The sequence below is a fragment of the Hyalella azteca genome, unplaced genomic scaffold (genome assembly GCF_000764305.2).
Source record: "Hyalella azteca isolate HAZT.00-mixed unplaced genomic scaffold, Hazt_2.0.2 contig13436, whole genome shotgun sequence".
NCBI classification, from domain to species: Eukaryota; Metazoa; Arthropoda; class Malacostraca; order Amphipoda; family Hyalellidae; genus Hyalella; species Hyalella azteca.
In genome coordinates this window covers 1-24,479 of record NW_025943359.1, presented here as the reverse complement: position 1 = coordinate 24,479, position 24,479 = coordinate 1, and the positions used below count along the sequence as shown (strand labels likewise).

Sequence of the window (24,479 nt, the reverse complement as noted above, 5' to 3'; positions counted from 1 at the left end):
TATATAGATTGGCCATTGTGTTGCAAAGTTTATGTTTTACGCCTGAACTGTCATGAGAATTTTTGAGCACTCATCCCTGCTGTTTGAGTTTGCCAAAACTATCATAACCTTCCAGATTACTTTTCAGAAATACATGCAGAGTTATGTCAAGAGATATCTTTTGGCTAGATTTTCTAGATATATGCAGATTTTGATGCAAATGTTATGTCAAATGTCAAAGATCTTCAGATATATGCACACTATAGGCTATGCCCTAGGCTAAGAAGAAGATAAAAAAAATTCCAACTTATAGTTATTACTGAAATATCATGCTTCCCAATCTGTATTATTAGGCAGAATTTACCAATAATTTTAGTGACAACTAGTTTTGTGGTAAACTTTTATAAAATTACAAGTAAAATATATCTCCTACAAAATTGTGCAGGAGATTATTCATCTAGAAATCTAGCATCAATCTGAAATATTGGAAAGAACTTGAACAAAATCATAGAAAAAAATTATTTGATACTATCTGGGTTGATTTATGAAGAATGCGGGCAAAATGTATTATTTTTCTCAACATTATCTGACGAAAATAAACAAGGGGAAGAAGACAGGTAAAATTGCCCACAAGCATGGACATTTTTGTCTTTTGCAGTTAGGTTACTAAAAATAGTGGATTAATCAAGAGCATATAAATTATTCTCTTGAATTTCATTTCTGTGACTGGCCTACCAGGTTACAATTCCATAGTCATGGATGGGTATATATACATTGATAATGAGTATTTATATAATACTTTTTTTCTACAGGTGATTTTAAGATGACTATCAACAAAGTCAATTGTATTAGGGTTTTAGAAGTTTCCATAATATTAGCTTGTGATTTTGAAGAAAAATCATACCAAGCACTTGTATGTGCACCAATATTGAAATTCTGAGTCAAGTTCTCTGCAATTGGAAATGATGGGATCACAAAGTGTTGAGATCCTAAGACAGGGGGTGTGGGCATCTCTGACTGGCGGATGGTTTTTTGACCCTGGCAAGTCTATGTTCTGCAACACTTTCCACCTCTACATGTGGCTATATCTTGCTTGTGCACCATTTTCTATTTCTCTGGTGAGTATATTTATATGTATACAGAGAGAGGGGTTGAAATCTAGATTTAATTCTCATATTTTTAAGTTTTGAGACATTAATCTTGATACATATGAGAATAGTAGATTTTAGGAATAAACTAGGCTTTTAAAAATGTGTGAGTATCAATATGATTCAATAAGAAATGAAAGTGAAACAAAGGATTGCTTGTTTTATGTTGATTCTTTATTGAATTTGCAGAGCGGTGTTGGATGGTGGTTGGGTTGGGTTATGCACCTAACCCTGCTGTTCATAGTGAGTGCACTCATCAAGGCCATGAACTATGTCTTGCACCATCTTTTTGACACTGCCCAGTGTCATGTTGAAGAAGATTCATCAAACTCCTCACAAGGGAATACCATTGACGGGCCTTTTGCTCCTCACTCAAGCTTTTCTTCTTCACGAAGGTTGTCATCGGTTGGTCAGCGCCCATCTAGAGGCCTACGAGATGACATTTTCAGCCGGTTCAGGTTCATGACAATTTTAGAGTAATTCAAGTAATGTAATAGCCTGTAACTATCGAAAATGGCTTTAATTAAATTCTTTTTTGAGTATGCAATCATCAATGTTTCTGTCTCTTTCTATTTGCATTCAGGCCCAGTCATCAGTTTCTTTTGTTTTCCATTTTATTTATTTATTATTTTTGTTGATGTTGGTTTTTCAAACCAAAATTAATATGTAGTTATTGTGATTCTACCTTTGACTCCTCATTAAAAATGTGATGTATGAAGCCAAGAAATAATGAGGTGCCAGTTTTCTAATAATTTGTTGTTGTGAAGGTCTGTGGAAGCTGTCGAGATGCCTGTGATGTCAGGCACTGCAGCCTCTGGCAATATCCCACACTCAACATATGATGAGTCATCAGCTATGTGCGTCATCCACAACTCAGACTACGTAGCGCCCCTCCCAGCATCCAGCAGCCACTCACTGCCTTTCATCTCAACCAGCAACCACAATATTGTCTTCACAAATACAATTGCCAATTCTTTATGCTCGAGTACGACAGGCGTGATGAGCACTCGGCAGCGCACTTCAAGGCCTTCAGCTGCTGCAAGTTCAGCTGTCAGTGTCCTTCGTCCTGGAATGATTATCAGTTAGTTATTGTTCATTATCAAAAAGTCTGCAAAGGCTGTGCCCATATTATAGGGTGAATGTCACTTTTATCCATATAATTTGTCTGAGCACTTTGCACACAATAATTTCTCCTTTCACAATGGGTAAATTCCATTTCTCACTACCTAAATTAACTTTTTTTTTTATTCGTGTTCAATCATAGTCACTAATTTTGTTGAAAAATATTTGATTATCAATTGATATCAGAGTCAAGTTTTTTCCTGTTTTGAATTTGTTGTGTTCTCACACAGACGACATGGGCCATGAGAACAGCATCGTGTCTGCCAGAGGAGCGAGAAGAGGACAATCTGCCGAGGTTTGTTGCATATTTGATGCCTCTTTTCTTGAACATTTTTTATTTTCTTGAACATGAACATTTCACAGTTGATCATTTTTTCATTCTATATGACGCTAATCTTCTTTGGGAGTATGTAGTTATTACTGATTTCTGATTGTCAAATTGATACTATTAATTTATTGTTAAAATTATTATATTAAAATTATGATAATTATCATAATTCTGATTAAATTATATTAAATTATTAATTATTTTTGCCAGTATTCATGAGAATACAAAATTATTCTTTACTGTTACAAGGTGTTTAGTAATGGCCCACTAGTTTTATTGATGGGCAATACTCGTGCGTGGCTCGTATCCACGTTATTAATCATTAGCCTAAGTTAACTCACTTATTCTGTTCTTAGGTTTATCTATTTCTACTTAGCACTTAGTTTGAATGTTTTCTAAGTAAAGTAACAAAACTTTTTATATTACATTCTTGACTGCAGGACCTGAGGGAGTTTGAACGAATGCTGGGCATCAGGGAAGACCGCCCCATCACGCCTCCTCAGTAAATACTTTCTAATTCCATGCATTGTGTTAATTTTATTTAAAATAATTCTAAAATATGTCATGGCAAGTATACTATATTGTGTCTAAGAATCTATCTGAAAGAATCACGCTTAGTTTTCTACAATTATAAGATGTTTTGGATGTTTGTTGTGGTTCTTCTATATATCATGCACTTCTATTGGGTTCTGTGAGTTTTCTCACTTTTGTGCAGATATTCATTTTAATGCTATATAAAAGTAAATTTTAACATATTTGTAACCATAACGTTTCAACAAAATTTTTAGCAAATAATTGCATTTGAATGAATTTTCTAATATTGTTGCCCCAAATTTAATCAAGACAATATTGTAAAACATCACATGTTTGTAAATAACGGCCGCTTATCCGCTATTTAATTAGGGTCACAAAATTTTATACTACTGTTGGGTGTGTTTAAACGAATTTGATTCCCAACATTTATTCACCCATAGGTACTAATTTGTGTTAAATTATATTAATGATTACTACTTTCCCTAAAGCAGTGAGAGCCACTGCAAGTACTGCTACAGCGAAGTACGTCTTGTGGAGGCCGTCAACGAGCATTGCAACCCCGAACTCTGGATGCAAGAAGTCAAACGCTGCCCTAAACTATGTGTTCTAACCCTGGGCGCTGCTGGTGACACTGCCGCAGCTGAGCACACATCCCCCAGCATCCTCAATATCTTGGAGGACTCGGCACTCCCGTGGGTTAAAGAAAATGCTGACAGTGAAACTTCCACTCCATCTGCAGGGTCATCAGAATCGTGTGATACCGGCCAGAATAAACAAGAAGACAGTCCTTGTAACAATGACAACTCAGGTGACGGTAGTAGTTCAGTCAAACGAAAAGTAAAGCCTTCAAGTCACGGCGGTGGGCGGCTCTCCATCAGTCAAGATCCTCTTGATGTTCGTGAAAAAACTCCTGCCATCGCCTCTGCAAGGCTAGGGATAGATGAGCATAAGGTTAGCTCTGCATTTTCTGACGATGAAACTGGCGAGCGCTGGTTGGAAAGGTTACGTGATTTAGCTTCTAGGGCCTCGGAAGCATCCCAGTTATCTGACATGCAGACAATTCTTCCAGCAAAGTATCATGCGCGTTGCCCTCGTGAGAGACCTCACGTGTCCATTCCTCCTCGACCAGAAAGTCTTCCTGCCTCGATGGAATTTCCTGCTTTGTATCCTAGTGGAACTGGTGCTATTCCTAAGAAAAGAGATAAAGATCTAGAAACTAGTAAATCTGAGAAAGCTAAACTTGATGAAGACAAACGACGTAACAATATCTGTGATATACCACCATGTGAAGCTAGTGATTCGTTGTTAGACTACTTCAGTAGAAACACTACTCTTGGTCACTCAGATATTAAGAACCTATTAGTGCTCGTTTGTTTAGAGAAACAATTAACAAACACAAGTAGTTCATTTTCATCTCTTAACGACGGTCCTTCAGAAATGTTGCGGACTCTAACCCCGGAAATTTTACAAACGCTCTCTGCCTATCGTAAGTTCTGTGGCCTGCAGCCAGCGTCGTCATCTCCCGAAATCTTATCAAATAAAGACAGCAGCGGCAAACTGCACCGCAAACCTGCCATCCGGCGAAGGAAATACGATGGAAGCCCGTCTGCTGGGTCCATAGACAAGCAAGATCAGTGCTCCGCATCTCCTGGCGACTCTGAGAAGTCTCAAGTAACTCTCAGGGACCAGGAGGTAAGCTTTTTATTTATGATTAGAACTAACATGTGGCGTGACAGTATAGGCATTATTCTAGGACCTGTTAAACATAAACATTATTCTAGGACCTGTTTTCTGCGCTCTGTTTAATTTATTTTTTGCATAGCCATTGTTCTGAGATTTATTTTTCAGCAGGCCAATATTTAATTATGGTTTATCATTTGTGAAATAGGTCTTGCAAGAAGATTTAATTATTTATTTTAAATAAAACCTGACATAAAATTACTTGTTGGATAAAAACATGCATACAATACTGGTAAAGATTGATTGTGGTGTTGAACCAGTTGAGTATGAATATATACCTATAGTCTTATTACAATGCATTTATATTTTTCTTCTACGTAGGTATATCCTTGGCAACTTAGTTAGATGCCTAATTTGAAATATTTTTAATGTTAAGAAATCAATTGTGTTGATTTGAGGCCTTTTTTCTTACTTTGTAAACGTTTGTTCATCATGTGATGACAGTAATTATCGCATTTACAATAAATATTTTTTGCAATATATTCTCCGGACAATTTTCAATGTTAATTTGCAGGGCAACCTCGGAGCGTCAATGCCCTATGGCCTCGACGACAGCAGCGGCCTGTCGGAGTCGCCTGGTGATACAGAAAATACTTCAGTTTTTCGTGCAGCTTATGACGATGGCGAGCTCGAAGAGCCCCTGGCTGTGAGCGGCTGTTCAACGCCGACCGACGAAACCATCAAGAGCCATGAAACTGAGAGCCCCTTTGGGGCTTGTCATGAAGCTTCACTTGAGAGCTCGTCCTCTTCTTCTGGCTCTGGGCTGACTTTGGTGTTAGACCCTAAACCTGATGTGGGTTCTTCAGGAAAGGACGGTTCTAGGACAGTGGTTGACCGCAGTTTGGTTCGAGCTAGAGGAAGAAAAACTCGTGCTGCTATTCCAGTTATTGGTGATAGTTCTACTGACGGTCCCGACAGCTTGAGTAATTCTGATGGCCCAATCAGCAACTGTACCGACACGAGCAAAAAATCTGAAGATGATAGTTTGGCAGCCAGTAGATTTGCAGTGCAGAACAATCACCCGCTCTTCCGGGGTGATTTGGAAGACACGAATTTGTTTTCTCGACCTCGTGCCCAGAGAATTTGTCTCTCGACCCCCCGTGGTCGTAGTGTTGAGCTGCCTCTCATGCCCTTATCTTCCCCTTATCGCTTGAACGTGACAAGCCTCAGCAACGCCTTACAAATAGCAGCTGTTAATTCCTCCAGTGGCACGCAGCCTGTCGAGGATGTAGCCATTGTCAGCAGTACGGTTGCTCCTGTTAGGTCTTCTTCTAATTCACATTTGGCTTGTAACTCAATCTGCTATATTGATGAGCCTACTGAAGATGCCTCTTGCCCTGCCCCTTACGTCCCATATTCTATGATCAACAAACCAACAAATTACAAACATTATCACAACCTCCGCATAGGTCCTAAAAAATATATCAAGGTTGCTCTTGACAGGTTAACCCTCCTGGCGCTTCTCGACAAGAACCTTTCGATAATCGAAACGATCTTCACCGTATTGCTCATTCTGGCTGTAGGTATCTTAGGCTGTTGCATTCTTCACTTGTGTATTTATAAGGAACTAGAGGTACTTATTTTTTGTATTGTGATGGCCAGCTGTCAGTATTCCTTATTCAAGAGCGTGCAACCTGATGCCGCGTCTCCAGTCCATGGCTACAATCACATCATACGTTTCAGTCGCCCCATCTACTTCATTATCTGCAGCAGCTGCGTATTGGCTCTACACGCGCTCACTTCCGATCCCGAATATTCGTTGCCAAGTTTTGAGCTCTATGGAGCAAACGTATTCAGCCCCTTTGTAGTGGATAAGTGTTTACAGATATTCATGTTGTTTCTGCTATGCTTTCCGCTGTTATTCAGTCTAGGGTTGTTGCCCCAAATCAATACATTTTCCATGTACTTCTTAGAGCAGCTTGATATTCACATGTTCGGCGGTAGTGCCACGACTAGCCTCGCCGGTGCCATTTACTGCATTTCTCGAAGCCTCCTTGCCGTAGCAATCCTCGTAGGCTTTGCATATGGCGGCCTACAGTCCAGCAGCGCCGCGGCATATCCTGAAAACCCAACAGATGTCACAAACCGGCAACAGGACAGCGGTCAGCTAGTGCTATACTCTCTGTTTTGTGCGCTGCTGCTCGCTATCAGCTATCATCTGAGCAGGAGCAGTTCTGATTATGCCACTCTTTGGCAGCTCGTCAAGGAACATTTCATAGCTGATGCCACGCCGGCAGTTCCTAAACCCCATCCTTCCCCAACCGTCAAGGAAGAACCTCCTCCTCCCCCTCCTCCTGCCTCCACCGACGCAATAAATGACAACGATGAATCAGAAGTTAACAATGTTCAACAGGCGATCACGTCGCAAATTTCCGAAGAAGATCCGGACTCAGTGTTGTCCAAACTTGCTGTTGCCAAAACACCAATTGAGGAAAATGATCCGCTTCCCTCCAAGATGCGGATCACTGTTCTGTCCCGCCTCACGCACGACGCCTTGGCATGTTCTTTACTTGCAGCTGTTGTTTTCACTCTACTGGTGACCTCAACGCTGCAGCAGCTGCTGGCTCATGTGCATCCTCTTGTTCTGTGGGTGCCTGCTGTGGTGCTGGGCTTCTTCCTGCACTACATCATCCCTCATCTACGCAAGCAACAACCCTGGTTATGCATCGCTAAGCCAGTGTGCATGCAACACGAGTACGGGAGCTATGAGGTCTACGACCCTGCCAGACTCATGTGGTTCGAGAAAATCTATGTTTGGTTGTGCGCTCTCGAGAAAAACTTGATTTATCCTGCCATTCTGATCTGCGCTGTCACTTTGGATGGACCTTTCATAGCAAGCAAGCATCCTACAATCGGTGCACTCATGGTTGTTGTGTGCGGGCTCAAAGGTCTTCGTTCTACTTACTCATATCCACCGTCGCATTTCCTCATTCTTGCCTTCACCAAACTCCTCTTCGATTACGACCTGCGCGGTTGTTCCGAAGGATTTCTGGTAGACTTCTTCTTCATGGCCATCATTTTTCGCAAAGGTTACGACTTTCTCCTGAAGTTCAAATTCATTGTCACTTACATCGCTCCGTGGCAAATCACTTGGGGCTCCGCGTTCCATGCTTTTGCTCAGCCGTTCAGCGTGCCTCACTCTGCAATGCTGTTCCTTCAGGCGGCAGTTTCCGCGGTATTTTCAACGCCATTAAATCCTATCCTTGGTTCTGCTATCTTCATTACAAGTTACGTGCGACCAGTCAAGTTCTGGGAGCGAGACTATAACACCAAGCGTATGGACCAGAGCAACACAAGGCTCTCTACTTCATTGATGAGCCACAACCCAGGAGCTGACGATAACAACCTTAACTCCATCTTCTATGAGCACCTCACTCGGTCCCTGCAGCACTCCCTTTGTGGAGACCTCGCGCTCGGTGAGCTAATTTTGTGTTCTTGACTCAAACATCTAACGTATAACTGTACACGAATGTCGCCTTTTAAAGTGGCGTTTTTGTTTTGTAAGCAGCTCAATCGTCAAATTAGACAAATCTATGGCCTTTAATTTCAGGCTGCGCTTTGACCATGTGAACATATATGTAGCCTGCCTGTCAAAAAATTGTCAGTGTATAAATTTTATCTATGTGCTATGAATGAGTTATAGCATTGTACACTCGCAAGAAAGTTGGTTGCTAAAGGGTTACGTTCGTGTCTTGTTACTGATGGAAGGTAGAATTCTATGATCCCATTTTCGGAAGAAAATGACTTTGAACCTGCGGGGATTTATGCGTTAAATTTGTGTCTTGGGACCATGGGTACTTGGCTTGTGAATATCCGTGTCTGACAGCTTTCAATGAAATTGAATTGATACTGTAGGGCGGTGGGGGCCTGCTGGTGAAGGAGACTGTTTTGTGCTGGCCTCGGACAACCTCAACTGCCTGGTTCACATCGTCGAGATGGCGAACGGTCTCGTCACCTTTCAGGTTAGTCAACTCTCATTACTGAAATTCGCCTCCCGTTTATTCTGAAGGCATAATATTCCTTGTATATTATGTTCAAAAAATCATGTTCGCAAGCGAATATCTTGGGGCGAATATGCCACACATCCAAAATTTTCATTGATTTCGAATGAGTTATTGCGTCGATGACAAATAACATATTAGATGCGGTAAAACTGTGCTACCTACTCGAAGTTAGGTTAGTTGTGTAACAATTTTTGAACGTTACGTTGAAGTTTTCGTCAATTTGAAATTTTGAATGCTATTTTGAATGCAGGTTCGGGGTTTGGAGTTTCGAGGAACCTACTGCCAACAGCGGGAGGTGGAGGCCATCTCAGAGGGCGTTGATAACGATGCAGGTGAGTCTGGTGCAGCCATTCTCTCTACATTAGCCGTCAGAGTATCGAAAACTTATTGGGCGTATCCAGGCGTCGGACTCAGTAAACTTGCCCAAGACATGTAGCAGCATAAGTACCTATGCGTATTGCGTAGCGGCCTTTGTTCAAGTAGCGACCAAAATAAACATAGCGGCCTAAGCACACATAGTGACATGAATATATACAACATGTCTCGGTCTAGGTACTTGTAGCGCCAGATTTCTTGCATGTAATTAATGGGCTTAGCGTTGAAAGCCGCCAGTTATTGGCCGACTAAGTTAATTACGCTTAAACTATTTTCAATATTACAGCTTGAAGCCTTCGGGCAAGAAGTGGAATATGATACGTTATAGAAAAGGTTGACATCAAATTTATTGAGATTTTTAATTTATTTCAAAGTCACTTGTATATGATAATTTGTGTTTACGCGAATTTTTCTCCTCATCCTGTGCTTGTTACTTTACGTATTATCTGCATTGTCCAAAGACCAGAGTTTAAACTTGATTTGATTCTAATGGCAGCATTTAGTGACTGCGTTGTTTCTACTTGCGCATTAAATGCAAGTTTCTGTGGGGCAAAATTAATCTGTATTATGTAATGGCAGGTTGTTGCTGTTGCGAGCTTGGTCGTTTGCCTAACCTGCTGAGTGGCAACGCTGCATTCAACCAACGCTGGCTTGCGTGGGAGGTCACTGCTACTAAGTACGTCTTGGAAGGCTACAGCATCTCAGATACGTCTGCTGCTTCCATGTTCCAGATGTTCGATCTGCGCAAAATACTCATTACATACTACATCAAGGTATGGTTTCGGCATTTTTTGGCGACGTCGTAAAAAAAATTAGGTTTTAGCTTTAATATTCTGCTTTTTGAACTTTCCTTCATGGTAGCATGTCCTTTTAGTGTAGCAATTTGGCTTATTGTCATTATCATATTACGTCTACTATGCGTTCAGCTTAGGATTTTTTTTAATAACTACTGAAATTTTTAATACTTTAAACATTGTGTTTTCCAAATTCATGAAAAAATTGTTATTATTCAAATTTAAGTAGAACATTAGCACAATTTTTTTGTGCAGTCGATCATCTTCCACGTGAGTCGCCACGTGCGATTATATAACTGGCTGAGCGACAGCACCATCGTGGCTCGCCTGGCTGCTCTTAACGAGCCTACCTGGGCCGACCTCGCACCGACATTTCACCCAAAAATCGACGCTGATTACGACCATAAAGAAAATGGCATCACGCGAGCCAGTTTCTGCAACGCGTTCAAACCATGGATCGATTTCTGCATGGCGGAGCGAGAAGCCGTGGAAGAGGCGGCCCTCAGAGAGCAGATGGAAGTGCCTCCTCCAAGCCCTGACACGATGGCGAGGAACCGTGAGGAGCTCGAGAAGAGAACCAGGGAATACTTCAATCAGAAACAGTCCAAAGATTTCCAACGCGGGAAAGGAAGCGCTAGTCGAAGAAAGCGCGTGAATACACAGCCCACTTCAGAAGAGTCCAAAGAATACTTCATTCAAGGGCGAGCGAAAAAGAAAAACCCCGAAATGAAGAAAAATTCTCTGTTGAGGCCGCCGTCCGTGTTCGACGACGTAGTGTCTGAAGATGCAGACAGAGGAGCAGGCGCTTCGCCCCCCGTCAGGAGGGTGTTGCCTGACGGGGTCGTCATCTATGACACGTCACGTGACTCTGTGCTTGTGTCGCTCTGTCTCGCCCTCAGTGTCTTGGGTGAGTTCAAACACTCGAGTCCCATCAGTGTCTTGGGTGAGTTCAAACACTCGAGTCCCATCAGTGTCTTGGGTGAGTTCAAAGAGAGGATAACACATCCACTGAATAACATGCTTTTGAGTTTCAGCTAAATGGCTATATTACAGTCATCTTGTCTACCACTATATTATCATTAGTTGATGTTCATTAATTAATTATCATTAGGTAATTATTGCATTTATCGTGCAGGTCGTCGCGCGCTCGGTCCCGCTTCAGACAGCGATAACGTGGAGTTCTTTCTTCTGGGTCTGCACGCGCTGTTCAAAGGGGATTTCAGGTAATAATTTCCTTAATAGGTACTTATGTATCATTAATAATTTCCCTAATAGTCTTTTATGTATCATTAATAATTTCCTTAATAGTTTCTTATGTATCATTAATAATTTCCTTAATAGGTACTTATGCATCATTAATAATTTATTTAATAGTTCCTTATGCATCATCAATACTTTCCTCAATAGGTAAGCACTTATCTATCAATAATAATTTCCTTAATAGGGTACCTAATGGTGTATAATTTAATATCAAATTCACCAAGAATTTCAAAGCATAGCAAATGCCAAGGAAATCCATCATATCTTCATTGTAAAAGGATAATGATAAAGCTGGTTTTCAAAATTCTTTCGATGAAGATATGATGAAATAACGTGGCATTTGCTTGAAATTCTTAGTTTCCTCCTGAAGATTTGAAAAAATGGTGTAACATGTATGGGAATCTACGGGAAAGTTATTGTTCTTCTTTGCTAGCAATTAATCGTATAAAATTTTGAATATATTTTAAATGTTTAGCAAGGCTACATCAAGTGGCTGATATTATCGGTTATTCTACTTCTCAATTATTTCAAGTATCTGAACTCTGAGCCTAGTAGGGTCTTACATAAATATTAATCACGTATTTAAGTTCTGAGAAAGTATTTATCAAAGTTCAACGACTTCAACAATTGGCAGAATAACATAGGATCTTACACAACTATCAAACGCGTTATTATTATCATTTAGTGTTCGAGATATGTAGCGAGATATACCAGTCATCTTAACTCCGAGCCTATTATGGTCTGGCATAAATATTCTTAATATTATTTACTGTATAAGATATGTAGCCAGATATACCAGCCATCTGAACTCCGAGCCTATTATGGTCTGACATAAATATTCTTAATATTATTTACGGTATAAGATATGTAGCGAGATATACCAGCCATCTGAACTCCGACCCTATTATGGTTTGGCATAAATATTCTTAATATTATTTACTGTATAAATGTGGGCAGAATAACTTGCGAGCGAGACGAGTGGGTGTTCCGGGACATGGAGCTGCTGCGGAGGATCGTGGCTCCAGCTGTGAGGATGAGCCTCAAGCTACATCTGGTCAGCGTTTTGTAACGTTTATTTTAGCCCAAATGATTTTTGATGAATTTAATTTAAGGCATCTGACTTAGGAATCACGTTTTTCCAGCGTCACTTGCTCAGCGGGCTGTTATTTCTCTTCCATTTTATTTAAATCAAATCCATACTAGGAACTTTCAACTAAGAAAAAAATTTTTTTAAGAGTGAGTGTGTTATTTCTTAACGTACCGTCAGGAGAGCTGTTGAGGGCTAGGTGTGGTATTAGAGGGCTGTGAGGTGGGCTATAGCCGTGTAATTTCTTGTAATAATAACAATAATAACTATACCTCAGGACCACTTCCTAGTACCTGACGAGTACGAGCAGCACGAGCCGCTGTACACCGCCATGCTGGAGCAACACCGCCAGCAGCTCATCATCGCTGACGAGTCTGACCCGTCGTGGCGCGCTGCCGTACTAGCCTCCAAGCCTTCTCTCCTAGCACTCAGGTATCCTTAGGTCCTACCCTTTATTTTATTATTCGTTCGTCCTCAGGTGGCTTTTATCCCTACCCTCTAATTTATCCCTCGCCCTCGGGTTGCCCTTATCCCTACCCTCTAATTTATCCCTCGTCCTCGGGTTGCCCTTATTCCTACCCTCTAATTTATCCCTCGTCCTCGAGTTGCCCTTATTCCCACCCTCTAATTTATTCCTCACCCTCTGGTTGCCCTTATCCCTACCCTCTAATTTATCCCTCGTCCTCGGGTTGCCCTTATTCCTACCCTCTAATTTATCCCTCGTCCTCGAGTTGCCCTTATTCCCACCCTCTAATTTATTCCTCACCCTCTGGTCTTCCTCGATCTATCCTAAGATTACTTACTCTCTGCATTGTTGCATGTCCTTGAATATACCTTGATTTTTGGTCTGCAAAAATTTTCTGCTAAAACTCAACTTAATAAACTTAATATAAAACAGGTTGTTTTTCTGATTGAAATTTGTTTCCAAGTATATTTTAATGAAATTATATCTTTCCATTTAAATTTAAAGCATTCAAATTCTATTTCCATTGATCTGAATGTTATATCCATTTTCAATTTCAAGATTAGAACCAAGTTTAAAGTGCTGAAATTTTATGGGGAGCTTCAGTAAAATGCTAAAGTATGCCTGAACCTTGGCTGAATTTGTTTTACTTTATTTATTTGATTAATAAGGCAGGTGAGAATTGATGTCTGAATGAATAGCGCAGTAAAAGACTGACTGATACCTCGTGGTGGGAGAATCTCAAAAATGGACTAATGGACTAATGGTCGTACTTGAATATTTGCAATTCACCAAAAATATGTTGTGCTGAAAAAATAGGCATTGGATGTCACAGCAATCTATTACATAGATCGCTTATAAGCTTTTGTTGCTTGCAGCTTTATTCTTCTATAATGTTTGTTGAATTTTGCAGGCATGTGTTGGATGATGGAGACGACAAGTACAAAATTATCATGCTAAACAAACGGCATCTACTCTTCAGGGTCATCAAAGTTAACCGGTTTGTTTATTGTTTGTACCATTATCTGTGTAATTCAATGCTGTCTCTTTGGTGAGTTAAGTGATTTTTCCTTCTTGAATAAACTCAGGACTAAATTTATCTCAATCTAGAGTGTACGTTGTTGGCAGCGAATGAACTCGAAGGAGCATTTGTTATTCTGTACAATACATGTCAATAAAATTCCTATATATCATACATATGTGGGAATGGGGCTATACTACAATATGATGTTGATAGATCTTGTGATTTTACTGCAATACTTTGGGGATCATCACGTAGGAAGATATAGTTGTTTAATATTTTTTGGGGGCCTTCAATGTGACCGTGTGCACGGCATCACGTAGTAATATTTCTTTATGTACAGGGAATGCGTGCGGGGACTGTGGGCAGGGCAGCAGCAAGAGCTCGTCTACTTCAGGAACCGCAACCCTGAGCGCGGCAGCATCCAGAACGCCAAGCAGGCGCTAAGAAACATGATCAACAGCTCGTGTGACCAGCCAATTGGTGGGTTGTGCGCTCTATTACTCAGTTATTACCTCCTATATGTGCCACTACACACGCCGTTATTGCCTCCTATTTGTGCCACTACACACGTCGTTATTACCTCCTATTTGTGCCACTACACACGCTGTTATCACCTCCTATTTGTACCACTACACACGCCGTTATCACCTCCTATTTGTGCCACTACACACGCCGTTATTACCTCCTATTTGTGCCACTACACACGCCGTTATCACCTCCTATTTGTACCACTACACACGCCGTTATCACCTCATATTTGTACCATTATACACGCCGTTATCACCTCCTATTTGTGCCACTACACACACCGTTATCTTTTCCTATTTGTGCTACAACACAAGCCGTTATCACCTCCTCTTTGTGCCACTACACACGCCGTCATCACCTTTTATTTGTGCCACTACACACGCCGTTATCACCTACTTGTGCCGCTACACATGCCATTATCTTCTCCGTAGTATTTTCTATCATCGCGCTTTGATCTCCCACGAGGGAGCTCCCACCCCCTGTAGTTATCCCACGGTTAATTTAGACTCACTTCTCAGGTTACCCAATCTACGTGTCTCCGCTGACGACGTCGTTCGCCCACACACACCCTGACCACGCGCGCACCCTGGGTGGACCCATCACCCCCGCGCTGCTCTGGCGACAGACACGCAAACTCGGATACTGGTAGATACTTAGCAACTACCGTAGATGTCTGTTGTATGACATGGGCAAATTGAATGGCTTGTACCTTGGACGTCTATTAAGTTATATGTCTTTGCTTCTCTTTGTCCTTGGCTGTGAATTTATTTTCTTAGCTACCGTCAATGACAAGCGAGTCGCCAGTAAGCAGAGACTGCACTTAACTCGCCACTTCTAAATAAAACCCGTTAAATACTGACCAGAAATACGATTTGTAGATTGCAATTACTACTTAATAATTACGAAGCTTCTTGAATATCCTTAGAAGAAAGTTCTTTATCAGTTTTGTTTGTTGAAAAGAACATTTGTAACTATGGCAGGCGACATAAGTGTTGTGGCAACTGAAGTGGCATTAATGTTAGCTAATAACGTTAATTCAAAGCTCTTGGTTTGATCTTAAGAGTAGATAGCTGAAAAAGTAAAAAAAATCATGGTATGTCGTAATTATTTAGCCATGTCATACTAGTGCGTTATTACTATTTTCAAGAATTTATCCTAATTATTCTGGAATAGTATTGTTGCTATTGATTGCATGATTTATTTTCAGCATTAAGGAGCGCTGTGGCGAGAACTGCCGCAACAGCAGCAACGTCTACACGTCCAGGGAGCAGGTCTCATCCCCAGCGGCGCCTCCTCGCAGGGCTGCCTCAGGTTAACAACTTCGTTCTCCGATGAAAACGAAACGTATTTATGTCGTGCATTAAACCCTAACTTATATCTCATATGAAATGTTGAAGCCAGAAATGTTTACTCAAAATGTAAATTAAATGTGTTTATGTCATGCATGAAACATCAACTCATTTCTCTTATACAATTTGATGTATAGAAGACAGGAATGTTCACTTGAAATTATTTTCCCGATGATCCTCATAGAACCCAAATAAAACGCACATATTTCCTGTTATTTTGTAATCCGTCATTTATCTCAAATCAGATTCAACTTCGAAAATTTTCGTGTTTTCAATCTTAAAATTGATTAAAAACTACGACTACTTCCTTGCTTCTAGCATTGTTCTTTTAAACATCAGGGTTGACCCCGAGTCCACCACACCAAACATCGAGCAACTCCTGCCGTCAAGACTCGGGCAGCGCTGGGGGCATGTCGCTGCTACACGGTTCGATGGTCGGCATGCGCGGTGACTCCTTGTCCCGTGGATCCGTCTTGTCGTCATCTTCATCAGGCCTGTCATCCTTCCCCGGTGTGACGAAACACCAGAATGCCAACGCCCTTGCGTGCTTGGCAGGACTGCTGAGCGGGGAAGGTTCTCCTCTAGACGCGTCTGGGCCTTGCTATCTCTCGGCCGTGCAGTCGGCCGTAGCCGTACGCGAGAGTGCTGCCTCTGCTGAGAGCAGGTTGTCACCGCGGGACTGTGACGTGTCTGACGCTGATTCTTCCTTCGGTGCCGTTGCCTTGCACGGGCCCCTAGTGAGTTGGTTTAAATGTGATAATTTTTCTGGTTAGTTCCGTTTGCTTCTCTTTAGTTCTACACGAAAAAATCGGGTAATACATGCTCTTATTTGAGGTATGACGACGAAGATTTCTATTTCACTCAAACTTCTTTGTATGCTGCTTATTATATTTTAAGTTTTTTTATTTTTTTTTATTGATTGCTTAAGTATCTTGGAGAATTTCATATAAAACATTATCCCATTTTTGTCTCAGTTGTGCGGTCAGCACCCATCGAGTAGTCGCCACCGAGACTCGAGTTTGACCACCCGACGCGAAAGTCGTTCGTGGCTGCGGTCACCTCGTGGCAACAGCCTATCGTACCTCGAGCCCCCACCGCTGGTCCTAGAATATCGTGACATGGAACCCAGCAGTAGAGAGATCCGCGCGGCACGAAGAGCCCAGAGATTAGTCGGTCACGAGAGAAGTGCAAGCGGTGATGCTTTCTTGCCGTGTAGGAACCAAAGTGGAGAGGACCTCAGCCCCGAGCCCAACCAGAGTAAGAATGCTTCAGATGAAATGAAAACTTCTGACAGCGATATCGCTTCTCCATTGAGTTCACAGAGCGCTCGTAATCGAGATGATGAATCACCGAAGCGCTACAAATTTGGTGACGACGATGCCGAGTGGATTTTAGACTACTCCAGGATGGAACCTTTCCCTTTTGCTGTCCGTTCTCCGTACTGGACCGCGCAGTACAGATTCGTTAGAGCTCCCCCTCGCCCCATTCCTCTTGCCCCAAATTTGTCACCTCCACGCCGCACTCGAAAGTCGCGATCGCATGGCGGTCGTAGCGCTCGTCGAGCGGTTGAATTTTCCGAGACAGCGAGTTCTGCTTGTCCGTCCACCTCGGATGCGACATCCTCCAACCTCGACCCTTCCGACGACTCCATACCCCGTATATCATACGATCCTGACGAGTCTGCAGCGAACACTAGCAACGATACCATAACTGAATATTCTGATACCAGGGAACCCGCTGCAGACGAGTGTCCTGGAGAGTCTTCTCGCCTAAATCCTGACCCTGAATCAAATGAGACCGCACACGGACGAGTGACGGTTTGTGAACTTATCCTCTTTGATTTGTAGTATTATCTCTAATAGTTATGAGCTCAGAATTTAGTTTTTAGAGGATAAGTGTTTCTACTTTCAAAGTCTTTGCAATTATGATATGATCTAATCAATTCCTGTTTCTGCAAATATTTCACCCCTACTTCCATCGTTCTAAGGAATTCATTTGTCTCCCTCAGATCGCAGATGCCAACCAGATCTATGACACCTTGAACTTGGGACGCCGCATTGACGTTCTTTGGCCCAGCAATGAAATGCGTAATCTTGGCGGACGGAATTGCTGGGGTTCCTTTGTCCCTGTCGAGGGAATGTCGGGTCCTGTCGTGCATCGCTGGACTCCCCACCACCCTGATCCTCATTTTCGTAGTCACGTAGATCGCACTATCCTTTTGGTGCGCATCAATGATTTCTATGTGCCTGTTGCCGAAGACGGAGTTAATACTGTCTGATGTTAGACTGCGCTAGGTTCCGATTTTTAATGCGTATACGGTTCTGTTTCTTTAATCTTAGCGGGTGCTTATGGCGTCGATATCTACCTTTGCTGTAGACAAATTTGATCTGACGGCAGAACGATAACAGAGGTACTTAATTAATTATATCGGTATATTTCTGTGAAATATTTCGCCTGACTTTATCCTTGCTGTGAGCTTACGGCCCGGTTTGAGGGACGAAGTTTTTCTAAGCCCTAGACTTGCTATTCCTTATTATAAATACTTGCTTCTTTTATATACATTGTGTCATGTCATCCCCGAAACTATAAAATGTAAGAATTACATTATTTAATACTAAAGTTAACAAATGATTCAAATGTTCTATGAATACATAGGAATCTAATATCTGTTTTTAAGTGAGTTTTTTTCAAAGTAAGCATTGCTTTTATATAAGTTTAGCATGTCATTATTTTTGTTAAGTGATGGTTGATATAATTTGATATAACTACCTCCTTCACAGGATTGTGAATTGAAGTTTTCACAGCATCATTTTCTTATTTTTGTTGTCCGTTAAGTTTTGCCCCGAGTAAATCTTCTCATTAATTAGTCTGAGGTGAGGAAGCGTCAAGAAAATTCATTCAATTTAAATATAATTTTCGTTGAGGAAGAATTGATCTCGACCGAAGCATTTGTATCTTAACCAACACGAAGAAAAGCTTCTCGTTTTTAATCTAAAATCACGTTTACACTCAGAGGAATGAGTGACATATTGTCTCTTTAGTGATTCCCTTTTTTGCGCTTTTTTAGGTCATCTTGACCCAGTTTGCCCCAGCAAAATGACGTGTCAATGCAACGTCCACTCTGCTAGTGCTGTGGGCTGGAAAGTGTGTCACTATTTGGATAATATGATCCATTTTTTTGAGTGTAGGAACTCGAAGTTAGACAAAGTGTGAGTTCATGCAAGCTACGAGAATTTTTATATGAAAGTTTCTACGTTAATTGAAGTTAAGTTGTAAGAAATTTGATGAATGTTTGCCTGTTATATGGCAAATAAATGTTTGCCTCTTATATGGCAAATAAATGTTTGCCTGTTATTGTCAACTATCGAACTATTTACTACGTTTCTAGTCTAACGTGAAATGAACAACTATCGAACTATTTACTACGTTTCTAGTCTAACGTGAAATGAACGTCGTCTCTCTGCTCATTACTGTCATTCTACTTACTTGCTTTCCTTTAATATATTCATATTTTTGGTATACAAATATTTATGGTTGTTGACATGGGTTCTTAACGTTGTAAGATATTCTTTTGTATTGAGTATTACAATAAGTACGTCCAGATTAGCGCTATACATTTTGTATGATATAAGCAATTATTATCATGAATACTGTCACATTGTTGTTATGTACGATGTTATGAAGCAAACCAGGAGAACAATGAACATATTATTGGACACCCTACACTCAGAGAAGTGAGTGAAACATTGTCTAAATAACGATGTACTTCTTGCATTTGTGTGGGACATCCTTACCCAGTTTCTGCCCGGCAAAAAAAAAGAGTATTTGTGATACGTCCTCTCACTGCCAGCGGCCCAGCGGTGCTGGTTAGGAAATGAATCACTATTTGGACAATATGAATCATTCATTTTTATGAGTTGTAATCTGTGCTCAAGTTTGCGTGTTCATTATGGATTCTTCGACGACAATATCTCTAGTATCATTGATCGTGTATTTCATTTCAAAATGAATTTTTTATTTTCAGAAACACATTCAATGCGTTGAGGAACTACCCGTCCAATTGAAGGTCGTGTTCTCGTTCTGGTTGTATTGAATGTTCCCTTATAATGTGTTCTTTAGAACTTTATTTTCTATTGATGATGTCACAAATAGCGTCGCAGCTAGTTTTTTTTCTTGAGTTTTTAAGGGGATTCCAGTGTTACATTAAGGCTTCATTATCTTTTGGTGTTTGAATTCTTATCTCTGGATAGAAAATATTTATTATCCAAGCAAACTCCCGTTATTATTGACTTCGGTCATCGAAAAACACCGAATCTGTTTACTGAATATGAAATTCTGCAGCTATCGGCGCAAACTTCACTATAACAATATCCAGTTTCAGCGAATTACAGATTCTCTTTTGACTTAACAACATCAAAAGTTAAGTGTTTGACTTTTTTTTAATTTAACAGAGTATCAAAACGGCAGTACCTTTGACCATTATTTATTCCATATTTTTTATTGAAATCTATTTCTTTATCTTTGAGTCAAGTTATAATCTGCTAAATTTTTCACCGAGAAAGGCTGAATTGTGGTCCGATCATAGTTATTATTATTATTTTTTTATGCGAAAAAATTCAAATTCTGTACGAAAATCGGAAGTCAACCCCTTATTAATAATGTAGCTTAATTGAAAGTCAAAGTATGATTTTTTATACACTCTATTAAAGTTGAGCAATCGACGGTAAATTGTGACTTTTTCCTTATATTTTCTGCATACAAATTAATTAATTTTAATTTTCTTATTGTCGTAAACTTGGAGCAAGATAGATACAAATCCTATCTCTGTAATTCGGAACTATATTAAATTTATCAAGTTTCCTAAACTCTCTCTTATTACATGCAATATTTCGCCATCTTGATAATATTCTAGTAACCTGTCTCTTCGAATGTAGTTTCCATCGTTTTGCGTCTTGCAATTTATATATCAATGCTCTTGGGATTATTTTTGGAACTTTTTGCATGTGGAAAAATTTGTCACGTCCTCCGAATCTAAATTTTGTTCTTCACAAGTTCATATTTATCAACATATTACTATAAAAGTTTTCTGCCGAATCTCCTTCGTTGAAAATAAACATTAACAAATGTTCTGCTGAACATTTTCACTAGCTAAGTGTGGACTGGAAGACACTTCGTAAATGCTATCATTTTTGTTTTGAATTTCATTTTCAGCTTCCAAGTTGAAAACTAAAGACTTTGTACAGTGTACTTATTGTATATCAATTCTAGAGACGACCATATTTTTCGAAGCTCGCTGTCCCTTTCTTGTATGGGTTGCCTTCTATGGCTCTACGGTTAAGTGCCTCGCATCGAAATCTCAATGTATGGCAAGAAATTCAATTTTTATTCTGACTTTTACTTAATCCTTTTAGGATCGTAATTCATCATTCATTCATCTTCAACTTTGAGATCGACTGCTGCGGGAAGATGATAAAACTTTATATTTAAATAATTTTTTGATAATTAATTAAAATTACTTTAAATTACCACTTTGCGCTAGCCACGAGCCATAATTTAAATTCTGAATCGTTACCTTCTGAATTTAAAATAATTTAGGGTGATTGAAAATCAGCTTAAAAATCTAATTCTGTATTTGTCAATTTGTCATGAGCTTTGAACAATGTTATTAGAATTATTGCCAGTAAACAATCATCTATGTAATTATCCACTGTGTCCAGTAGCTGCTGTCCTTACTGTCCGCCCAGCCAACGCTGGATCCAGCGATCGCACGCGGCCTGGACAATTAAAAAATGAATAAAAAAATAAATACCAAACAATATAAACCAGTTCCTTATAGCCATGACCTCTGCCATAGAGTAGAACATCATCACTGCTTTCTCAAGCTGCTCTCTGTTAATTAATTAATACACTATGTTGGAGCGAAATAGCAAAGTAAATGACTGGCACTGATTTGCTTTAAATAATGGAGTTCCTTTAATTTTTCGCAATATCAGTGTTCAGTAATGCACCCTAAATATGAATTTTTCGTGCGACTATTTACCTTGAGCTGCGCCAAGAAGGAAAGCAGAAAGCAATGTCCAAGAGCAATGCACGTTATGAAGATAGCGATGACGTCATTATCCTGTTGAAAATTATTATTAATGGTTTGTAATTATGAAATCATTGTAAAATCATATGATATAATCAGGGAAGTAAAAAAATGTATCTACTTTCAGTTTTCCATTGTGATTTTTTATCAAAAAAGTATTCTTTCAGACGATGGAAAGATATGTTCTGCTATTTATTAAAAATGGCTTTGAAGTATTCACTGCACTGTCTTTTCAACCATTGTGATATCTAAAAAAATTATGGTTTCAGACGACGGAAGGGTGATTTCTTTGACTGCTTTTTATTAGAAATTGTTAAATCATACACTGCCCTGCCGTTTTAAAACATCTTTTTCCTGTTCTATGTGAGATGAATTTTTTTACGGATAAAAACTTGCATGCGTTCACCTGGGGAAGTGGATATGGCAACCGGACGAGTAGCAGCGCTAGGGTCGCCACCTCAAAGCGTTCCCCGTAAGTCGCCACCGGGACAGACAGGCTCACTACGGGACAGACTCCCAGCCACATTCTGTTGATGAGTCAAAACAGTCAGAATATTTATCAGAAAGACTGGCCATCCAACAGATTTGGTAAGTTCATCTTAATCCTCTCGATTCTAATGAGCCTGGTTTGCTCATTGAAATATTGGAATTCTAATGCCTTGTAACGGACAAACCCCCAGCCAAATTCTGATAATGAGCCAACAGACAGAATGTGTCTGTCAGATAGTCTGACAGTCAGTAAGTTTCTCATACTCTTAGGTCGCATGAGACTGTTTTTTTAGTCAAAATTGTCTCACGACAGAACTAACTTCACGCCACATTCTGTTAATGAGTCAACAGACAGAAGTGTAGCATCAAACTTTCAAGTCAAGAAAGCTGTTTTCGCTCCCTGAAAATATTTCAACATTCACGAAGAGACATACTCTACCAGTCTCATTCAGTCGGCGCGTTGATGAGAAATTGGCCAGTTCATCACGATACTTTGTTGTCAAAAGGGCCAGGATTGCTGCTTGACGTTTTATCCTTACTCACGACAGCGTTCCAACCATGGTTCCAAGTGCCTGACCGTGATGATATCGAAATATCCTACCCGTGAGGTGACCGCGTCATATTGGGAATAGCGAAGCTTAAGTGGCGGCCGCATGAATTTTATTTTTAAAAACGGTAGTTTTACTACAATGAAGAGTTATTTGCTACTTTTTGTAGTTACTTCATCGATGCATATCAATACATATAAATCAGATCTGTTATATAAACCTTGATTTATATCACTATACTTCAAGTAAGATTAATACTTTCGACTCTACTAATTTAATGCATAGCAGTTGTCGCTCATTTAGGACCTCAAAATGCGAAAACAAAGCGAGAAAATCATTTATTTAAATAAAAAACGACTGACGTCGATGAATATCACACACTTAAGTTGGTGCGCAACTTTTCATCGAGTAGTGCCGAGTTTTAATCTTCACATAGGAACTATGAAATTCCTACACATAAAAATTGAGTTACTTGTAGAGGAAGGAATAGGGTTGAATGACCGACTTTTATCTCGTGTTGCTGCTCTTCATGGCTAGCTATTTCAAACCATCGATGTGAATAATATATTTTTGCAATGAATACAATAGTGATTTCAATTATTCTCACCCGCAGAAGAGCAGGAGTGTGATCAACAGCGCCAAAGCTCGAGCACGACGGTCGTGCGACAGATAAGCTCTCCCTCCATTGCTCTGCAAGGTGGCATAGAGTTAAAACTAGGTTTACTTCTTAGTTAAATACATTTTAAATATTCATTGATTGAATGCTCAGAGAATACTATTATAACTCTTGGGATATTTTTGGCAAACGGTTTTTATTTTATAAATCTGATTTAATAAAGTAAAGAACATTTGTCACAGCTTTATTCCTTTAAGTGTGCACTCATGGGAGCTTGAACCATGTGCTTGGATCATGCCAAATGATCCTACCTGCGCAGGTGTGGACGGGAAACATAGTCGCGTCAGCCTGATGAGCGTATCAGTGATACGCCTGCTCCACGCAACGATCATGCAATAGTAAAGCAGAACACCCACTAGTGAGTAGGCAACCACGAACGCTCGTATGCTGCCTCCAGACCAAGCCCCGCCCCCTGTCGTGATTAGTTCATAAGTATACACTCAGAGAAATGGATAAGAATATGTCCGAATAGCGATGCACTTTTTGCCTTATGTGGAAAATCCTGATCCGGGGTATTGTCCGGCAAAAGGGCGTATGAATGATACGTGTAGTGACACAATTCGGAAGACACAATTCGGACACTCTTTCAAACCATTTACAATAATAAATATTTGACCAAACTATCTTCACTACCTCCACACTATCCAACTGAAACTCACATCCATATCCATCGAAACCGTCATTTAAATAGTCCGTCTTTATAAATCAGAACCTTTTACAATCAGTTTACCAATGAATATAATTCTTCAAACAGATTGGTAAAATGATTAGAAGATAGACTTTTTCTGCCTATACACAAACTGAAATTATTTAAATGAAATTTTTCACAAACGTCAACAGATTATTGGATGGCTCACCAATGGTCGAAATTAAAGAGAAGGCGTAGAGGCAAGCCGATGGGTAGTCCCAGGATATACCTCCTGGCAGGCTGTTGCTCAAGGAC

At 40.2% G+C, this 24,479-nt stretch overlaps 3 protein-coding genes across 4 annotated transcripts; 2 read left to right on the top strand and 1 right to left on the bottom strand.

The window, feature by feature from the left end:
• The first annotated feature begins 788 nt into the window (after positions 1 to 788).
• Positions 789 to 2,213, top strand: LOC125178878 (pecanex-like protein 2). The gene is made up of 3 exons (XM_047883663.1): positions 789 to 1,097; positions 1,317 to 1,585; positions 1,895 to 2,213. Exons 1-3 carry the CDS (start codon positions 942 to 944, stop codon positions 2,211 to 2,213), a joined length of 744 nt encoding a protein of 247 aa, XP_047739619.1. The 5' UTR covers positions 789 to 941.
• Positions 2,214 to 2,411: 198 nt separating this feature from the next.
• On the top strand, positions 2,412 to 18,082 carry LOC108673985 (pecanex-like protein 1). Of its 2 annotated transcripts, none has more exons than XM_047883662.1 (18): positions 2,412 to 2,544; positions 3,018 to 3,079; positions 3,603 to 4,803; positions 5,366 to 8,267; positions 8,707 to 8,813; positions 9,106 to 9,187; positions 9,810 to 10,003; positions 10,280 to 10,931; positions 11,160 to 11,247; positions 12,242 to 12,338; positions 12,649 to 12,803; positions 13,748 to 13,834; positions 14,199 to 14,338; positions 14,905 to 15,031; positions 15,594 to 15,697; positions 16,075 to 16,472; positions 16,710 to 17,552; positions 17,744 to 18,082. In XM_047883662.1, the coding sequence occupies exons 1-18, from the start codon at positions 2,485 to 2,487 to the stop codon at positions 18,011 to 18,013; spliced, it is 7,569 nt and encodes a 2,522-aa protein (XP_047739618.1). In that variant the 5' UTR covers positions 2,412 to 2,484; the 3' UTR covers positions 18,014 to 18,082. The 2 variants fall into 2 exon arrangements, with proteins under 2 accessions (XP_047739618.1, XP_018017369.2); XM_018161880.2 differs by having other exon boundaries at positions 3,600 to 4,803.
• Positions 18,083 to 21,350: 3,268 nt separating this feature from the next.
• On the bottom strand, positions 21,351 to 24,467 carry LOC108673983. The gene is made up of 6 exons (XM_018161879.2): positions 24,394 to 24,467; positions 23,788 to 23,948; positions 23,468 to 23,550; positions 22,230 to 22,350; positions 21,776 to 21,856; positions 21,351 to 21,509 (listed from the first exon to the last, which is right to left on the bottom strand). The coding sequence occupies exons 2-6, from the start codon at positions 23,866 to 23,868 to the stop codon at positions 21,465 to 21,467; spliced, it is 411 nt and encodes a 136-aa protein (XP_018017368.2). The 5' UTR covers positions 23,869 to 23,948; positions 24,394 to 24,467; the 3' UTR covers positions 21,351 to 21,464.
• Between the last annotated feature and the right edge of the window lie 12 nt (positions 24,468 to 24,479).